At 40.7% G+C, this 17,312-nt stretch overlaps 1 protein-coding gene across 2 annotated transcripts in view; it reads left to right on the top strand.

The window, feature by feature from the left end:
- The window catches only part of PTER (phosphotriesterase related), a 30,139-nt gene extending 14,280 nt beyond the window's left edge, over positions 1-15,859 (top strand). For both annotated transcript variants that reach the window (XM_073581887.1, XM_073581888.1), the window contains 3 exons: positions 5,157-5,422; positions 7,811-7,951; positions 13,388-15,859. In XM_073581887.1, the coding sequence (XP_073437988.1) occupies positions 5,157-5,422; positions 7,811-7,951; positions 13,388-13,598 (618 nt within the window). In that variant the 3' untranslated portion in view covers positions 13,599-15,859. The remainder of the gene's footprint in view (positions 1-5,156; positions 5,423-7,810; positions 7,952-13,387) is intronic.
- Positions 15,860-17,312: the final 1,453 nt, after the last annotated feature.

Below are 17,312 nucleotides of genomic sequence, written 5' to 3'. Positions count from 1 at the left end.
TTTAGTTGCCAGTTATAAGTTCCCTTACTCTGGTTCACTCATGCTTCTTTGATTCTGCCACAGCCCTGCACCTTGATCCTGACATTGGCCCTTGTTTAGACTATTCTTTTGCCTGATCTTCCTATTCCTGACCTCCTTGTATTGATGCAGTTTTCTGACTATCCTCTGCAAACCCTCTTCATTGGCCAGCAGCGACTCCATGGACCCCACCCAGAGGCCCTTTTGTAAGTCCAGATCTCTGTATAGGGGTTAAAAGGTGAAGGCCATGGCACCCCCTGGGATCTGTAAGATGGAGTAACCCTCCGTAAGACTGTCTGTGGAAGTGCTATAAAAATTTGCAGGCTACCACGCACAGAACCCCCGTGGCAGGTTAATACTGTCCCTCCAAGTTCTCACATGTTTGTTTATTTTATAAGTACTACTCACCTCACCGATCACCTCCGCTGCTCAATGTCCCCTTTAGGTCGTCAGCACATCTTCTTGCTGCCGCATCATGCATCTTCATACGGGTATGCGCACTGTCGTCCTTGGCTTAGCTGCAGCCGAATGTTCGGGCCTAGAGTGCACATCGTAAGGCTGCAGCGTATATTGTGGCAACATCGCCACGACCTTGTAATACACATAGATGTCGCAGCAGGAGTCCCTGCCTAGAGTGTACGAATAGGCCTGAGACATCTCTGCACTTAAGTGTTGCAATGTTGTTGTGACAGCACGACCTTATTGCAGCACTCTAGGCCAGGACTTCCAATCACTTCTAGGCCCGAGACGGCCCTGTGTATGTGTAGGGTTGTCCTGGGCCTAGTTGCAGCTGGAAGTCCTAGTCTGAAGATGCAGTGCGTAAGTAGAAGCTCCGAGGACCATAAGGGGATAAGTGAGCAGCAGAAATGTCAGGAGACGTTAATAGTGAGGTTTTTTATTTTATTTTTCATCCTTTTCATCCTTTTGACAGCCCTGTATAATTCAGCAAAAAGAGAGCGAATTGCAAAAAAAATCCGCAATCTGGAGAAAACAGATTTTTATAGAATTCAATTCCACTCATTCTAAATTCTTCCATCTCTATTAGCATTAAGATGTGTATATGCTAAAGATCCATTCTAATCTAACACATTGACTAAAATATGGATTGTCTACTATATAAACTGAATTTTCTGGGCTGAGGATGACAGGATCCTCCTTGTTCTTCTTTTCAGTCTGTTAGACAATGAGTTTCCTATTAGTAGGTAACATAATGTCACTCGGAGAGGACATTTTCCAATCACTCCTCTCCCCGCCATTAAGATTTAAAGGGAATGTGTCTTTCAAGTGACCGAGGGAGGTAGCCGTGGACGAGCTGTTGGTCCATAACGCCCTGGCACTTCACAGGAAAATCGTGTCCCTGTCCCAATGGGCTACCAGTTATGGGATGAAGTACACTCACTTGTAGGCCACAGGCCTCTGCTTTCTCCAGGCCTTCATCTTCTGGAGCCATCGTACATAACTCAGGGGACACCAAGTTCATTGCAACAAGCAAAGCTTTACCGGACAGTTCAAGTTCATCAGATTGTAACACGCAGTATCGGACGCAACACTTCTTAGTTCTTGTTTTCTTAGTATAGTATGTCTTCAGCATTACTGTCTGTTCCTTCTGGACAATCCCTATATTTACTGGCTCTGTCAGCCCCAGGGATTTCCCGTCCAGTCCAGCAGTTTACCCAGGATTCGTTAACTTCCCTTCACGTAGCTCCACATCCATCGTCCCCTGTACGACAGAGGATAAGGCACTTTTCATAGTACGTGTACCAATTCTTGAGCCCAGGACAATGCAGGAATATCCACAATGGATCCAGTAAGACCTTCCACTGCCACGAACACTAGATGGTTGCCCACTGCAACATGACCTTGGTTACTGTGCGTCCCTATTTAATCCACTATCAGGAACCAGTCCCTTTTTACTGGAGCTTGCAGCCTCACAATAAGGACTAGTCCAAAACCTAAACTATTTCTATCACTATGTCTGTAGCAGACATATATACTTTTATCTACACTATGCACTGTATTTTCATACATTAAACATATAACATTTTATACTGCTTACCAAAGTCTATCACTACTTTATGTACTAAAATTTATCTAACCTATATATTATATCAGTTATCTTATACTTTACACTTCTTGTATTCCTACTGCACCCTATGGCTATTATACTAACAATGCTTGTTCCTCAGGATAAATTGTAGGGGTACCCTGGGGAATGCTTAACACATTCTATACATTACTGAATATATCTAAAACCGCATGACACTATTCACATTTCACAGCACGATCGGTGTCTTCAGGAGTAGGAGCAAAATGACCTAGTGTTAAAATCAGACATATATATATATATATATAAGTGCCTTGGGAAAGTATTCGGCCCCCTGGAACTTTTCAACCTTTTCCCTCATGTCATGCTTCAAACATAAAGATACCAAATGTAAATTTTTGGTGAAGAATCAGCAACAAGTGGGACACAATTGTGAAGTTGAATGAAATTTATTGGTTATTTGAAATTTTTGTGGAAATTCAAAAACTGAAAAGTGGGGCGTGCAATATTATTCGGCCCCTTTACTTTCAGTGCAGCAAACTCGCTCCAGAAGTTCATTGTGGATCTCTGAATGCTCCAATGTTGTCCTAAATGACCAATGATGATAAATATAATCCACCTGTGTGTAATCAAGTCTCCGTATAAATGCACCTGCTCTGTGATAGTCTCAGGGTTCTGTTTGATGCACAGAAAGCAAGGAGCACAACAGGCAGGTCCGTGATACTGTTGTGGAGAAATTTAAAGCCGGATTTGGATACAAAATGATTTCCAAAACATTAAACATCCCAAGGAGCACTGTGCAAGCGATCATATTGAAATGGAAGGAGTATCATACCAGTGCAAATCTACCAAGACCCTGCCATCCCTCTAAACTTTCATCTCAAACAAGGAGAACACTGATCAGAGATGCAGCCAAGAGGCCCATGATCACTCTGGATGAACTGCAGAGATCTACAGCTGAGGTGGGACAGTCTGTCCATAGGACAACAATCAGTCGTACACTGCACAAATCTGGCCTTTATGGAAGAGTGGCAGGAAGAAAGCCATTTCTCAAAGATATCCATAAAAAGTGTTGTTTAAAGTTTGCAAAAAGCCACCTGGGAGACCCACCAAACATGTGGAAGAAGGTGCGCTGGTCAGATGAAACCAAAATTGCACTTTTTGGCAACAATACCAAACGATATGTTTGTCGTAAAGGCAACACAGCTCATCACCCTGAACATACCATCCCCACTGTCAAACATGGTGGTGGCAGCATCATGGTTTGGGCCTGATTTTCTTCAGCAGGGACAGGGAAGATGGATAAAATTGATGAGAAGATGGATGGAGCCAAATACAGGACCATTCTTGAAGAAAACCTGTTGGAGTCTGCAAAAGACCTGAGACTGGGATGGAGATTTGTCTTCCAACAAGACAATGATCCCAAACATAAAGCAAAATCTACAATGGAATGGTTCACAAATAAACGTATCCAGGTGTTAGAATGGCCAAGTCAAAGTCCAGCCCTGAACCCAATTGAGAATCTGTGGAAAGATCTGAAAACTGCTGTTCACAAACGATCTCCATCCAACCTCACTGAGCTCGAGCTGTTTGCCAAGGAAGAATGGGCAAGAATTTCAGTCTCTCGATGTGCAAAACTGATAGAGACATACTCCAAGCGACTTGCAGCTGTAATCGCAGCAAAAGGTGGCGCAACAAAGTATTAAGTTAAAGGGGCCGAATAATATTGCACGCCCCACTTTTCAGTTTTTGAATCTCCAAAAAAATTTAAAATAACCAATACATTTCGTTCAACTTCACAGTTGTGTTCCACTTGTTGTTGTTTCCTCACCAAAAATTTACATTTGGTATCTTTATGTTTGAAGCATGATATGTTATATATATTATACTGTATATACGTACTGTAAATATAAAGAATTTTAATTTTTCACACTGGCCACTTGACGTGACTTAAGACTCACTCTTAGGCCTGATTCACACTTCAGTTTTTTTGTGTCAGTTAAAATCTGCCAAAATGGCGGAAAGCGGATCCGCTGCTAACTGATGTCAACGGATGCCACCGGACCGTTTTTTTTGACGGATCCACCGAATGAATAATTTTAAAGGAACCGCTGTCCGGGAAAAGGGGAGAGAGAGAGAAATTTTTTCTGTTGCCAGAAATGATTTCAGGGTTAAATTTCCGGCTGACTTCTTTCCTCCGGGCATGCGCACTATAAAAATGCGGATCCTTCAGCACAAAAAACATTCCATGGTCGGTCCAGGCATCTCGGCTGACGCAAAAAAATTGACGGATCCGCAAAAAAACGGATGCAACGGATGGCCATCCGTCAAGATCCGCCGGTAATACAAATCAATGGGGAAAAAAAGGATCCGACAAAAAAAATGGCGGATCCATTTTTTTGCAAAAACGGCGGATTTTGACTGATGGTCAAAAACAGAAGTGTGAAACAGACCTTACTTAGGGCGCAGTCAGGGATTGCTTCATAATGCTTTAACTGGTCTTACACTCCACAGAACAGCTATATAGAAATACATGCTGTCACGCTTGGCTCAAGAGAGCCGACCACCAGTCCGACCATTGTGATGCGATCCTCGGCCGAGTTATACTGCCGCCTGGCTGCGCTCTAAGAGGAGTTGTCAAGTTATTATCCCTTATCCACAGTATAGGTGATACATTGTTTTTTGGTGGGGTCCAGCTGCTCAGATCTGCACTGATCGACAGAACAGGGTACTTTACAGTACAGTGATCCCTGCACTACGTTCTTTTGCTATGGAGTTGCGGAACACTGTACTCGGCTTTTTCAGTGGGACACCCACTGATAACTTGTTTTTCCTGGACAATCCCTTGTTTCTAAAAAAAAAAAAAATGCATGTAACCCCCAAATGCAACACATGTTTATGCCACAACCTAGAATGTTTATTGCTAGAATCAAGGTAATCAATGAAAAAAAGATATGTACTATTGGAAGCATCATTAAAATTCTATAAATATTTTGTCGCTGTGATTACTTATTGCTGCAGTTTGGAACTTTGATTTTTGCTTTTTTTTTCTAAAATCCCTTTTCTCTATATTTATACGACGTTTTCTTATTAGCTGACCGAGGTTTTAGTTGAAGAAGTTCTCCGAGGAGCAGATGGAACAGATATAAAATGTGGAATAATCGGAGAGATTGGATGCTCATGGCCACTCACTGACAGTGAAAAGAAAATTCTCCGGGCGACTGCTGAGGCTCAGACACAGCTTGGATGTCCTGTGAATATTCATCCTGGCAGAAACAGCGAGGCTCCCTTCCAGATTGTGCGCATGCTGCAGGAGGCCGGGGCTGATGTCTCCAAGACTGTGATGTCTCATCTTGATAGGTACTGTAGTATAAGCTGTGTGGTCATTTTGTATTTATTTTTTTAATGCACTTCTTGTCTATGTACGGTACTTGTTTATGAGAAGAATAATCACTGTAACTGCTAAATTACCCAAATCGGATCCAGAACAAAATAGTACAAATTTAAATCATACATTTGCAATATTTATTCGCTTTTGAGCCATCTTCATCACCAAGAAATAATAAAGTTTAAAAACCTTTTAAACCAATTAAGTGCAAAGTGTTAAAAATGATGTACAAAAGGTATCAACATACAGACATAGAAATAAAATAGTGATAGAGCGACTGCAGGAACATCAGTAGTAAAAGATGATGCGCGTTTCACAAATGCTTCTTCAGGGGTGGTGTAAATTTTACGTTTCCTTCTCCTGAATTTCATTCACTGTGTTCTCCTATGAAAAATTCTGTGACCAAATAGTAAATCAAGAGTAAGAGACAGGAAAAGCACGATGTATAGGACAGTGATCACTTGATAAAAAGAAAATCATTTTGTTAACGATAAAAAAAAAAAACCACATTAAAAAACACTTAAAAAACATTGTACATAGCAACTGGGGACTTGAGTGTTGTGTCCAAAGTCACACCCTTATAAAAGGTCACTCAAACAATATATATCGATATGGTAGTTGAACACCACCTAGACACCAAATGAATTAAAGTAGGTATGGCCTCAGGTATGATAATGTGTTCAAAGAGATGCTAAAGATCAATGAGCGAATGAGCAAAGAAGTGCAAACTGCAAATATAAGCAAGCAACGGCAATGGAATGTACAGATGTGTATGCAATGGAATACAACACATATCCAGGATCAATATGCAAATCGGCAAAAAAAATGTGCAAATTGCAAACATAAGCAGAGAAGATGGTAAGATGCACAGGTTTATGTGCTATGAAGTATAACAGATGTGTAAATCGACCATAGGCGTAACACAGAGAGTATGATAATTACATATCTTGTCTATGCTGCTGGAGAGATGGAAGTATGATGTAAGAACCAACATAAAAGACTAAATATAAATATATATATATATATATATATCACCCATGCTTGTGACCAGTAGAAGGGAGGATAAGCCAAGAGCCCCTTGTGTATTGCCTCTTCAAAGTGGTGGTTTCATTAGGGGTGGTATACTTGTGTAGGGGCTTGTTGAAGCATTTATAAAGGCATGATGGACACCATATAAGTTACATCCCAAACTCCCGGAATTGTTTAGAAACAAATCAAATCTGTTTCAAATTTCACAAAAAAAGCTGGATTTATGAACAATGTTTGCAATTAATTTTTCTTGTCCTTGGCTGGCATTTTTCTGGATTCCTTTTAAGGAGCACAAAATAATAAATATAATACTCACCTCTCCCCTGTTGCGACACATAGATCACTTTTCAGGGAGGTTTAGTGCTGATTAGACCTCATGCAACATCATGACATGCGTTGCCTCACAATGTCATGATGTGCGTTGGCCCGTGATTTGAGTTGACCTGCGTCATCATGATGTACCTTGACTATTGATATGAATTGTCCTGTGTTGTCATGATATGCGTTGACCCGAGATGTCGGTTGACCTGCAACGTCATGATGTACAGTAGGTTGACTAATGATGTGAGTTAGCCTGCGTTGTCATGATGTGCGTTGACCCGGGATGTCGGTTGACCTGCATCATCATGATGTACGTTGACCAGTGATGTGTTCCAACCTGCGTTGAGATTATTTGCGTTGACTCAAGTGATTGGAGTTCAAGGAAGCTGTCCAGTGAGACAAGTGATGCCCACGGAGAGGTAAGTATTACATATATGTATGTATGTGTGTGTGTATGTATATGTATATGTATGTGTGTATATATATATATATATATATATATATATATATAAAATTTATTTATTTTTTTTTTTTGCTTACTCAAACATTTATCTCCAGGGAAAAACATCAGGGTATGATAAAAGTCTTTAGATGCCAAATCTGATTCATATTGAATAGTCTTGATGCAAAAAAAAATTTCTGGACAAAGTAAATTTGGCGAATTCGATTGTCGGCGGATTGATTATCGTTAGCGGTCACAGTATTTAGCTCACTATCTGCTGCATACACCTTTACTGACCTGTAAATTTACAGACAGCTATGGATAAAATTAGCAGGGGAAATTAAATATTCTGTATGTCCAGTGAGAATATTCCCACAGAGAAAGTTCACATGAGCCGCGACCAGCCTGATGAAAAATTTCTATGTAATTAATCTGGGTGCGTGGAAAGTGACCACATTATGGAATCACTGCCCGTCTGTTTGTACAGAGAGATTTAATCCTTCTTAATAGAAAGTAACTAATGTCAACATAGAAATAATAAAACCACGGCCTCTTCTCTTTGTCCTAGGACGATATTTGATGAGAAAACACTGCTGGAGTTTGCCGAACTCGGGTCGTACCTGGAATATGATTTGTTTGGGACGGAAATGCTGAATTACCAGTTTAATACAGCAGTGGATATGCCCAGTGATAACGACAGGATCAGAGCGTAAGTGTTGGCGCTTAGACGGGCCTAGTTATTTTCTAAAACTAAACAAACTGAATCTTTTTATGAGTTTTTTTAACCACTTAAAAGAGATTATGTCATTACAGTTCAACAAGCGGCTTTATTGCCAAGCGGCAGGTTCTATGTGCTGTGGGCACTTCAAGGAAGTGATCTTACGCGGCAATCCTTTAGCTTCTTGTTGGAACCTCGGTGATGGGTGCTGTCGAAGTGACATCACTGCATGAGCCAAAACAGCCCCAGCAATTATTATTATTTATTTATTTATATAGCACCATTGGTTCCATGGTGCTGTACATGAGAAGGGGTTACATACAAATTACAGATATCACTTACCGTAAACAAACTTACAATGACAGACTGATACAGAGGGGAGATGACCCTGCCCTTGTGGGCTTACATTCTACAGGATGGTGGGGAAGGAGACAGTAGGTTGGGGGGTTGTGGTAGCTCCGGTATTGGTGAGGCGGTAGCTCCAGTAGTGGTGAGGAGGCAGCGGGGATCATTGCAGGCTGTAAGCTTTCTTGAAGAGGTGGGTTTTCAGGTTCCGTGTGAAGGATCTGAATGTGGTTGATAGTCGGACATGTTGGGGCCAAGAATTCCAGAAGATGGGGATATTCGGGAGAAGTCTCGGAGGCAATTAGGTGAGGAGCGAATAAGTATGGAGGAGAGAAGGAGGTCTTGGGAGGACCGGAGATTACGTGAGGGAAGATATCGCGAGATTAGTTCAGAGACATATGGAGGAGACAGGTTATGGATGGCCTTGTAGGTCAGTATTAGTAATCTGAACTGGATACGCTGAGGGAATAGGAGCCAGTGAAGAGATTTCCAGAAGGGAGAAGTGGAGGAGTAGCGAAGAGAGAGATGAATTAGTCAGGCAGTATAGTTAAGGATGTACTGGAGTAGTGCGAGAGTGTTAGCAGGGAGGCCACAGAAAAGGATGTTGCAGTAGTTGAGGCGGGAGATGATGAGGGCGTGCACAAGCATTTTAGTAGATTGAGGGTTGAGGAAGGGATGGATTCTGGAGATATTTTTGAGCTGGAGGCGGCAGGAGGTGGCAAGAGCTTGGATGTGCGGTTTGAAGGACAGGGCAGAGTCAAGGGTTTCTCCGAGGCAGCATACTTCCGGTACAGGGGAAAGCGTGATGTCATTAATTGTGAGAGATCAGGTAAGGAAGATCTGTGAGATGGAAGAAAGTTGATAAGTTCAGATTTGTCCACATTGAGTTGGAGGAAGTGAGAGAAGAAGAAGGAGTGGTCTTTATAATTGTACTAAACTGGATCGCCATATATTTTTGAAGATCAGCAAAATTGCAGCTGTAATAGGGACCTTCAAAAGACTTTGTATCATGGACGTGGAAATCCGGCCTTGGACAATGTTGTGTGGTTTATATCTTTCTTTAAAATGAGTAAGTCTTAAAACGGTGTTCCAAAACTAAAATTTATTTTAATCTCAAATTGCATAGTGACAGTTCCTTCGCTGGCTCTGCTCATGAGTAATGAGAAGGCAAGAGAGCGCAATGCCAGTTTGCTTTGTAAGAAGAAGAATACCCAGGGTGCAGGAAAAGCAGAGACCAGTGCCGCCCCAGCAAGTGATGTCACTGGGGCAGTACTGGTCTCTGCTCGATAATTCTTTATTTACAATTTGCAGCGACGTGTGCGCTCCATTGCCGACTCTTTACTCCTTATCAGAGCTGGAGAGAGAGCGCACTGTCACTGTGCATTGAGAAGAACAGTGCAGAGTGACAAAAACTTACTGAGCATGCATTGGGATTGACAACGTGGACTAATCCAGCCACTGATGATGCTTTGTTTCAGGGAAGGGGTAGAGGATGTGCCAGTGACCCCCGATGACGGCTAGTTTTTCTATCCTAGCATACATCATGGATTCTCAAACGTAGGCTCATCAAAGAGGAAGTAGTAAAAAAATATAAAGCAGCTAGAGTAGTGAGTAAATGGTAGGGAATTTGTAATTAAAGTAGATTAGAAAGCAGATTGAATTATGACATTACATAGATAGGCATTTAGGATTAAAATAAATTTTAGTTTCGGACCACCCCTTTAGATGGAAGTGTACTTCACGTGTTTCCATTTTAGATTTTAAGCGCTTTTTATAAAAGAGCTCCTTCTGCCTTACTATTGGTTTTATTTCTCTTTTATCACTTATCCTTTTGCATGTTTCTGCCTCCCTTAATTACACAGCTCTGCAAAATTTAAGAATTTTTAAATTTATATTATTATTATTATTTATTTTTCCTATACAGTCAGACTGATTGGCTGTTTATTAAAACATTTACTACCCCGGACTCTTGTCTATAATTTAACTGCATTGAGCGCTGTGGCTAATTGAAGGGTTTAGAGGATGTTCACCCATCACAGCGTCTCTGGCAGTCAATTCCAGCACTTATTCTTGCTAATTAACTTGATTAATGGCGAGATTCTTCTTTTATTGACTTGTTGGTATCTTTCAGCACAGCTACCGACTGTATATTTATCAATGGCTGCCACTTAGTCGCTAAACAGTCAGTAATCCACCTAGTTAGTGAGGCACATTCATATAATATGTCATTGTACTGACAGTTTCCCACATTTCCATTTGCGAGCTATAATAAACCGCCGTAAAATATATATGTGCAAAATATAAATATGTATTTTACAAAAAGTTTTGTGTCTAACTTTGTGAACATCACAATAAGACAGATGTGGTCAGTTGCAATAGGAGATGAGATTTTTCAAAAATTCACATTCGCCATTTTTCTGACTGATTATCTTTACGGCTCCTTACCGTCACCCGTTCGGTCCTCATCGCATTTTCTAATCCCCATCGCTCGCACTGAAATAATAGTGAGCCAAGCCTTCTGAATGTGATGAAGCCGGGGCAATTCTGTCATGACGTCTTGACATATCACGCTTTCCCTAACCCTCCTCATATTATGTTCTTGGGTCTATATAAATGCAGAAATAGACAAATTTGAATTTGTGGTACTGTAGTAAGTTGCTTGTGACTTTTTTCCGTAGTGTGATTTACAGAAGGCTTTGTGATGCCCTATTAACGGAGACCCTAATAACAGCACCCTAATGAGTATCCGGAGCTCCAGTAACAGCGACAACCTCCAAAATCTCCCGGTGGAGCATAGACGAGGTGTTGGTGTGTTATGTGTGTTGTAGTCATCATGTCGCAGCTCCCTTGATAAGAAGATTTTCCGATATGTCCAAAGTGGCATGCATGGCATGAGTTCTTCATCTGATGCCTACTGTTTGATCGTACCAGTTTCCACCTTGATACACCTGCATGAATTCCACTTTTCTTTCTTCTTGTAGAATCTCTAGCATTCACCTTGGCTGAAGAAATTCGTAATCTTTTATTGTGTTTTCTACTAAAAACATATTGAATTTTTTTTGTTATTAAATTTACTGTTCCATCTCTGTTTTCCACCCTACCTGTGCTCTCCATTCTACTAACAATGTAAGATTACCCTTGTCCATTATTTTGACTTAGACTCCGCCTCCACAGAGTATTTTAAATGAAAGGAGGCGTTACCAGTGTGAGACATGTAGTGACTGACAGTCTGCTCTTCTGATCTACATGTCTCACACTGGTAACGCCTCCTTTCCTTTAAAACAATCTCTGGAGGCAGATTCTCCGGGAGATGTATCTCTGACCCACAGATCTTAATGCCTCATTTACATGTTAAAAATAATGTGGATCTCTTGAGAATAAGACATCGGATGGCAGATATCAAGGTATCATTATATTTAACTTTCTATTACCTGCGTGCCCATATAGACGGTTTAGAAGTTTTGATCCTACTGACAGATTCTCTTTTAATGATGAAAAAATTGTACAAACTGCACATTTCCACAATTTTTTTTGTGTGCAAAATTTTTAGCTTTTTGCTCAAGTTTGGACTTTTAAGTATGCTAATTATAACAGTACCTAATGTTAGAAAATAGCTCTAGACCAGTGTGTCAACTATCACACGTTAATTTAAAATTCTGTGCAAATTGTGACCTTTTAATACATTTTAAAATGATTGCACTGTAAGTCGGCCAGGGTGGTAGTCGTGGCAATGGGCTGTATGGTTCCCACGCCCTGGCGCCCCACAGATAAAATACAATGTCCCTTCTGCTGCGTGTGCAGCGTGTGCAGCAGTACACTTACATTCACTGCTAGGATCCTCTCAGGTTTTGTCACTCTGGCTTCATGTTCCCAAGCTCCACAAAACATCTCAGAGTCAAAGTTCTTTTCCAACAGATTAACTTTACTATTCAGCAAGGCATTCATCACACTGGCAGCACAGGTTAAACAAAGAGACATCTTCTCTTTCCCTGCTGCTGAGGAAGCCTTTATCTTCTCTATCAGCTCTGTCTCCCTTCTCCCGACAATCCCTGCTAAATCTTTAGACAGCCCATGTCCCATCCGTGCCTTCAGTGTCACCAGCTCCTTGTCAACCCCTCGTCCGATACCAATAGGGAAAGGTGCCAGGAACGCCATCTCAGCTACTCCCGCCCCCGGTCGTAGACCCTGGATCCTTCTTGGGGATGGTCCTTTTGAGCTGGTGCCCGACTGCACAATCCTCCGCCTGGGGCCCCTTACTGTCGTAGCAACTTTATCCCCATGGCCACCCATCTGCTTCGCTACTCCTCACACTTTGCCCTGAGCAAGACTGCCCAGGCTTCTGCTCCCTAATCAGGAAGTGTCTTGACTATATCCCTTGCTCTGCACTTGACTGCCCTATAGCTCCTCCCAACGGCTACACCCCTACGCTAACTGTACCTAACTAACACTCCTAATCTATTCTACTCCCTATCTATGATGTCCCCACTATTCTAATCCCCCTACAGTCCTATACTGCCTAAGATCCTATCCTAACCCTAACTCTATGCAGAACACATATTAAAGACATCCACATTACAGTACATGACAAATGCATCACATTACAGTACACAACAAGTATAATAACATTAGTGAGGTGCCACATGCAATCATATGAACAGCGTCCAGGGGAGAGGAGGCATGTGAGGGTCCCCGCCACCTCCTTACAGCAGTATAAATGTATTTGCTCCATGCCATTTTTTAAGACCTCTATGACCAGTCTAGAATATGCAAAATCTATGTAGTTTTGCTAAGCTACTCCTCTTCGTTGAGTAAAGCGCAAAAAGTCTCCAAAACAGAAAATAAAAGTGGTGCAAGGAATGTAAGATTTTTTTTTTTTTGCTTGGTAAATGTTCACCAGCGGCTCTTGATGCAAAGTAATGGAGGGCAGAATGCTGGACATAACTTTTTGTAACTTTTTCCAAACTATTATGCTATAACTTTTTCCTCAGGGTCCCCCTTTGATCATGACATACTATTCTTCACGATGACTAAATTTATAGGTTCCAAGGTTATATGACTGCTAAAAGTCTTTATGTTTCGCAGGATCGGCTCTTTGATCAACGAGGGCTATGACGAACGTATAGTCGTTTCCCATGATATACACACCAAGAACAGGCTGGTAAAGTACGGAGGACACGGATACTCGCACATCCTCAACAATATCGTACCCAAAATGCTCTTGAGAGGCATATCCCAGCAGAACATCGATAAAATACTCTTGGAGAACCCCAAGAGGTGGCTGACGTTTAAGTAAAGGATGCAAGTAATTGTCAGAAAATGTATTTTATTTGGGCTATATATCATTTTTGATCAAGCTTATAAATCCGGAGGCTTAACTACAAATGAAAGCCTAACCAGCGGAGAGATAAAAATAGCTGAAGAAAACCAAAATAGAAATTAAGCTCTTCTAGGCAAGAAACAAAAACTAATAAAAACAATTAAGATAAAGTTAAAATAACTATTGAAAGATTGTAGAAATCGGTAATTACAATAAAAAATAAAGGGGGATATTAGGAGCCTGGAAGTGGTATATCCTGTGATTTTCAGTAATTTGATATTGTCTATTTTTTTCATATATATTTATTGCCTGATTAAAATTACAAATATTATTTTTATAGCATTGATTGAGATTATGCACAAATTATTATTATTTTTTTTTTTTTTAAAAGTTCTCTACTTTTAGCATTTTTACCTGTATTTTGATTTAAAAAAACAAACAGTTTCTGGGTAGATGTTGTCTGGCAAAGTATGTACGGTATTGCCAGCAGCCAGTCCGACTCAATGGAGTGGCTTGATGTAGTGGAGAAGCAAGTCGGCAGCGGTCATACAACGCCTGTAGTGTTGCCCGTTATGATGGTTGGTTGGTCTGGACAGACATCTGACTGGGATGATTTAGCGAATCCTGCTTTGAGCAGGGGGTTGGACCAGATGGCCCAGGAGGTCCCTTCCAACTCTACGATTCTATGATTCTATGAAATCTGCAATTTGCCAGATTTAGTGTGAAATATACCGTCACTGATGGGAAGGGCATTCACGAGAATTTTTAAGCTCCATTGAAGGTTTGTCTTGGCTGCCAGTCCCAAGATGTCTAATCTGCCCAAAGACCAATTTGTAAAGAAGACCCATTGGCATCTGCTGGACGTTGTCATGCCTCGTTTTTTGGTTCTGTCGTACAGGTCTTGTTCTTCATAGATGAATATTATCACACACCCATGATAATTTAGGGACCTTTTGGAGATTTTGTGCTCGGGGCCCAACAGCTTCTATTTAGGCCATTGCACATTGCAGATGATGGTATCGGTTACAGAAGACCAACATGACCTCAGGAACGACCACACAAGCTTCATGATGCCTCGCTGCCATCACGTCACGTGGGATAGCACAAACAATTAGTAGCGACTATAGTAGCCTGTATAAAAGCAGAGGCAGGGAATGCAGCAGCCGTTTTAGGGTGAATCTGGATAGTGAGAGGAAAGTTACAACTTAACCACAGAGAAAGCCATAAAACTCTGAAGAAAATGGACAGATGGTGTGTTTACAGCAATGAGGAAAAAGCGACTAGGGTCATCTACAACTATTCAGGGCAGCTGGAGGTTTGCTGTATTTTTGATTCACTGCAAATAGATTTTTTTGGAAAAATTAAGCGAAGCTGCTAAATTCAAATTTCAATGATTCTCTCATTTCTTCTGCACCTATTTAGTGGACCTATGCAATGGTATACAGCTTCATGTATATTTTGGTACATTCTGTATTTGCTGAAGACACATGAAACGAGAATAGCTGACCTATCAATTGCTCAAAAAATAGAGTTGAATACCTTGTAAAAGCCCCCAAGCTCCTCTGATTCTGCTGCTATTTTCTGTTTTGTGCTACCTTTTTCCATTGCAGAGATATTCACATTTGTTATTTTTGGAGCGCAGCATGTGAAATCTCTGATTGTAAAGCAACTGGACTTTTCATAATGCTACCCATCACAGCTAGTCAGACGATTTAGTAGTCTCCCTGTCTCAGATGCTGCAAGCTGTGATTGGCAACATCTGGGAGACAGGATTGATTGGGTACACCCCCAGAGAAGACTCTGAAGAAACGCCCAGTTTCTCTACCAGCAGAGATTTCTCATACTGCGCTCCAAAAGCAACAAAAGTGAATATTTCTGTGATGGAATGCGGCAGCGCAAAAATGGAAAAAGCAGCAGAATCGGGGCAGCTCAGGGATTTTTACAAAGCATTTAATTTTTTGAGGAAGTGACAGGTCGTCTTTAAAAATTAGAGAAAAGAGCAAGAGTCGGTGATTTCTAAACATCTGAGTCTTGGTTTTGTAACATTTTATGAATGCATTCTATAGTTTTTGAATGATGCCAAGACCCTACCTGTACTCAATATCAAGTTTTTTTCTTGTCCTTGGGATGATTATTTATTGTTGTGCTTTCAAAATTCTTTTTGCTCTTTTCTTTCCACTCCACAATTGTTAGATAAATCCTTTTTAATAAAAAATATTAACACACACGCAAAAATATATAGTTTCTGATTTTTTTTTTCTGTGTGTAAATGTAGAATCGGTAATGTCTGGATTTCTTTCCAGCCCAGTAATAAACACTTAAACAGTTGTCTCTGAAAAGAATGAATTGAATTCCTACAAGCGGCGCTAATCACGACTACTCTGAAGCAAGTAATAATAATAATGCACAAGTTGTAGAAAAGTAAAGTGATTCCAATTAAATGACTCCCCTCTGGAACAATTTGATGTTCCTTGTAATATTGATGATGCTTGTAATTATCCCGCTGTTCTTTAATTAATGCTTGATATGGAACATAGCCATTTAAATTACTTTCTGGTAAAACCTTAGGACGCTACCTTTTAATTAAAGACTGTGGACAAGTCTATATAAGATATGTGTATATAAACTGGGGCACACGTAGAGCAATGGCAGAGAAGGACGAGGTGCATTCATTGTGCTAACAGAGGATTACTACCAACCTGCTTCGCCCATTCTCTATCACTACTCACACTTACCATTTTCTAAGTCCACAGCTATATCACTAGCCTATATTTTCTGTGATTGGCTGACAGGCGATGATTTTGGGAGGAAGGAGCAAGGAAACGGCTGTAACCTGTGCATTCTGCATCCTTCATCATAAGTGCTGCTGGGGTTTAATCACTTCACTACTCTAGCCCACCAGGGATATTCTAAAAAAAAAATTACTCTAGCCCACCTGGGATATTATAAAAAAATTACTCTAGCCCACCTGGGATATTATAAAAAATTACTCTAGCCCACCTGGGATATTATATAAAAAATTCTCTTGCCCACCAGGGTTAGGGATATTATACCAAAAAAATCTAACCCACCAGGGATATTATAAAAAAAATACTGTAGCCCACCACGGATATTATAAAGCAAAATACTCTAGCCCACCAAGTATATTACAAAAAAAATTACTCTAGCCCACCAGGGATGATATAAAAAAATTCCTTACTGATCTAGACCACCAGGGATACCAACTGTATCATTACCTTACACCCATGACTATCCTAGACTATCAAGGATATTATAAAAAGACAACCTTACTGCCATAGACTAATAGAGATATAATAGTAACCCCCCTACTACTCTAGACCACCAGGGATATCAATGTTAGATCACTAAAGATACAGTATTATAATCAACCCCAGGACTGCCCTAGACCACCAGGCATATAATACATCCTTACTACTCTAGACCACCATCGCTACCCTAGACCATGACAGATTGTACTCAACTCTTTCACTACTGTAGAAATTAGATATTTTCTATGATTGGCAGACAGGTGATGATCTTGGGGGGCATGAGCAATAAGAGGGCTGTATTTTGTACCTCCTGCAGTCATCATCATAAGTGATACTGGAATTTAATACTTTTGCTACTCTAGACTACCAGGAATACCAACCACATCATTACCCTAGACAACTAGAGATATTATAGCCAACC

This window comes from Dendrobates tinctorius, unplaced genomic scaffold (assembly GCF_039654945.1).
Source record: "Dendrobates tinctorius isolate UK_male_01 unplaced genomic scaffold, ASM3965494v1 ptg000070l, whole genome shotgun sequence".
Taxonomy (NCBI): domain Eukaryota; kingdom Metazoa; phylum Chordata; class Amphibia; order Anura; family Dendrobatidae; genus Dendrobates; species Dendrobates tinctorius.
Note: the sequence above shows the minus strand (reverse complement) of the source record. Positions and strands in the feature narration are given on the sequence as shown.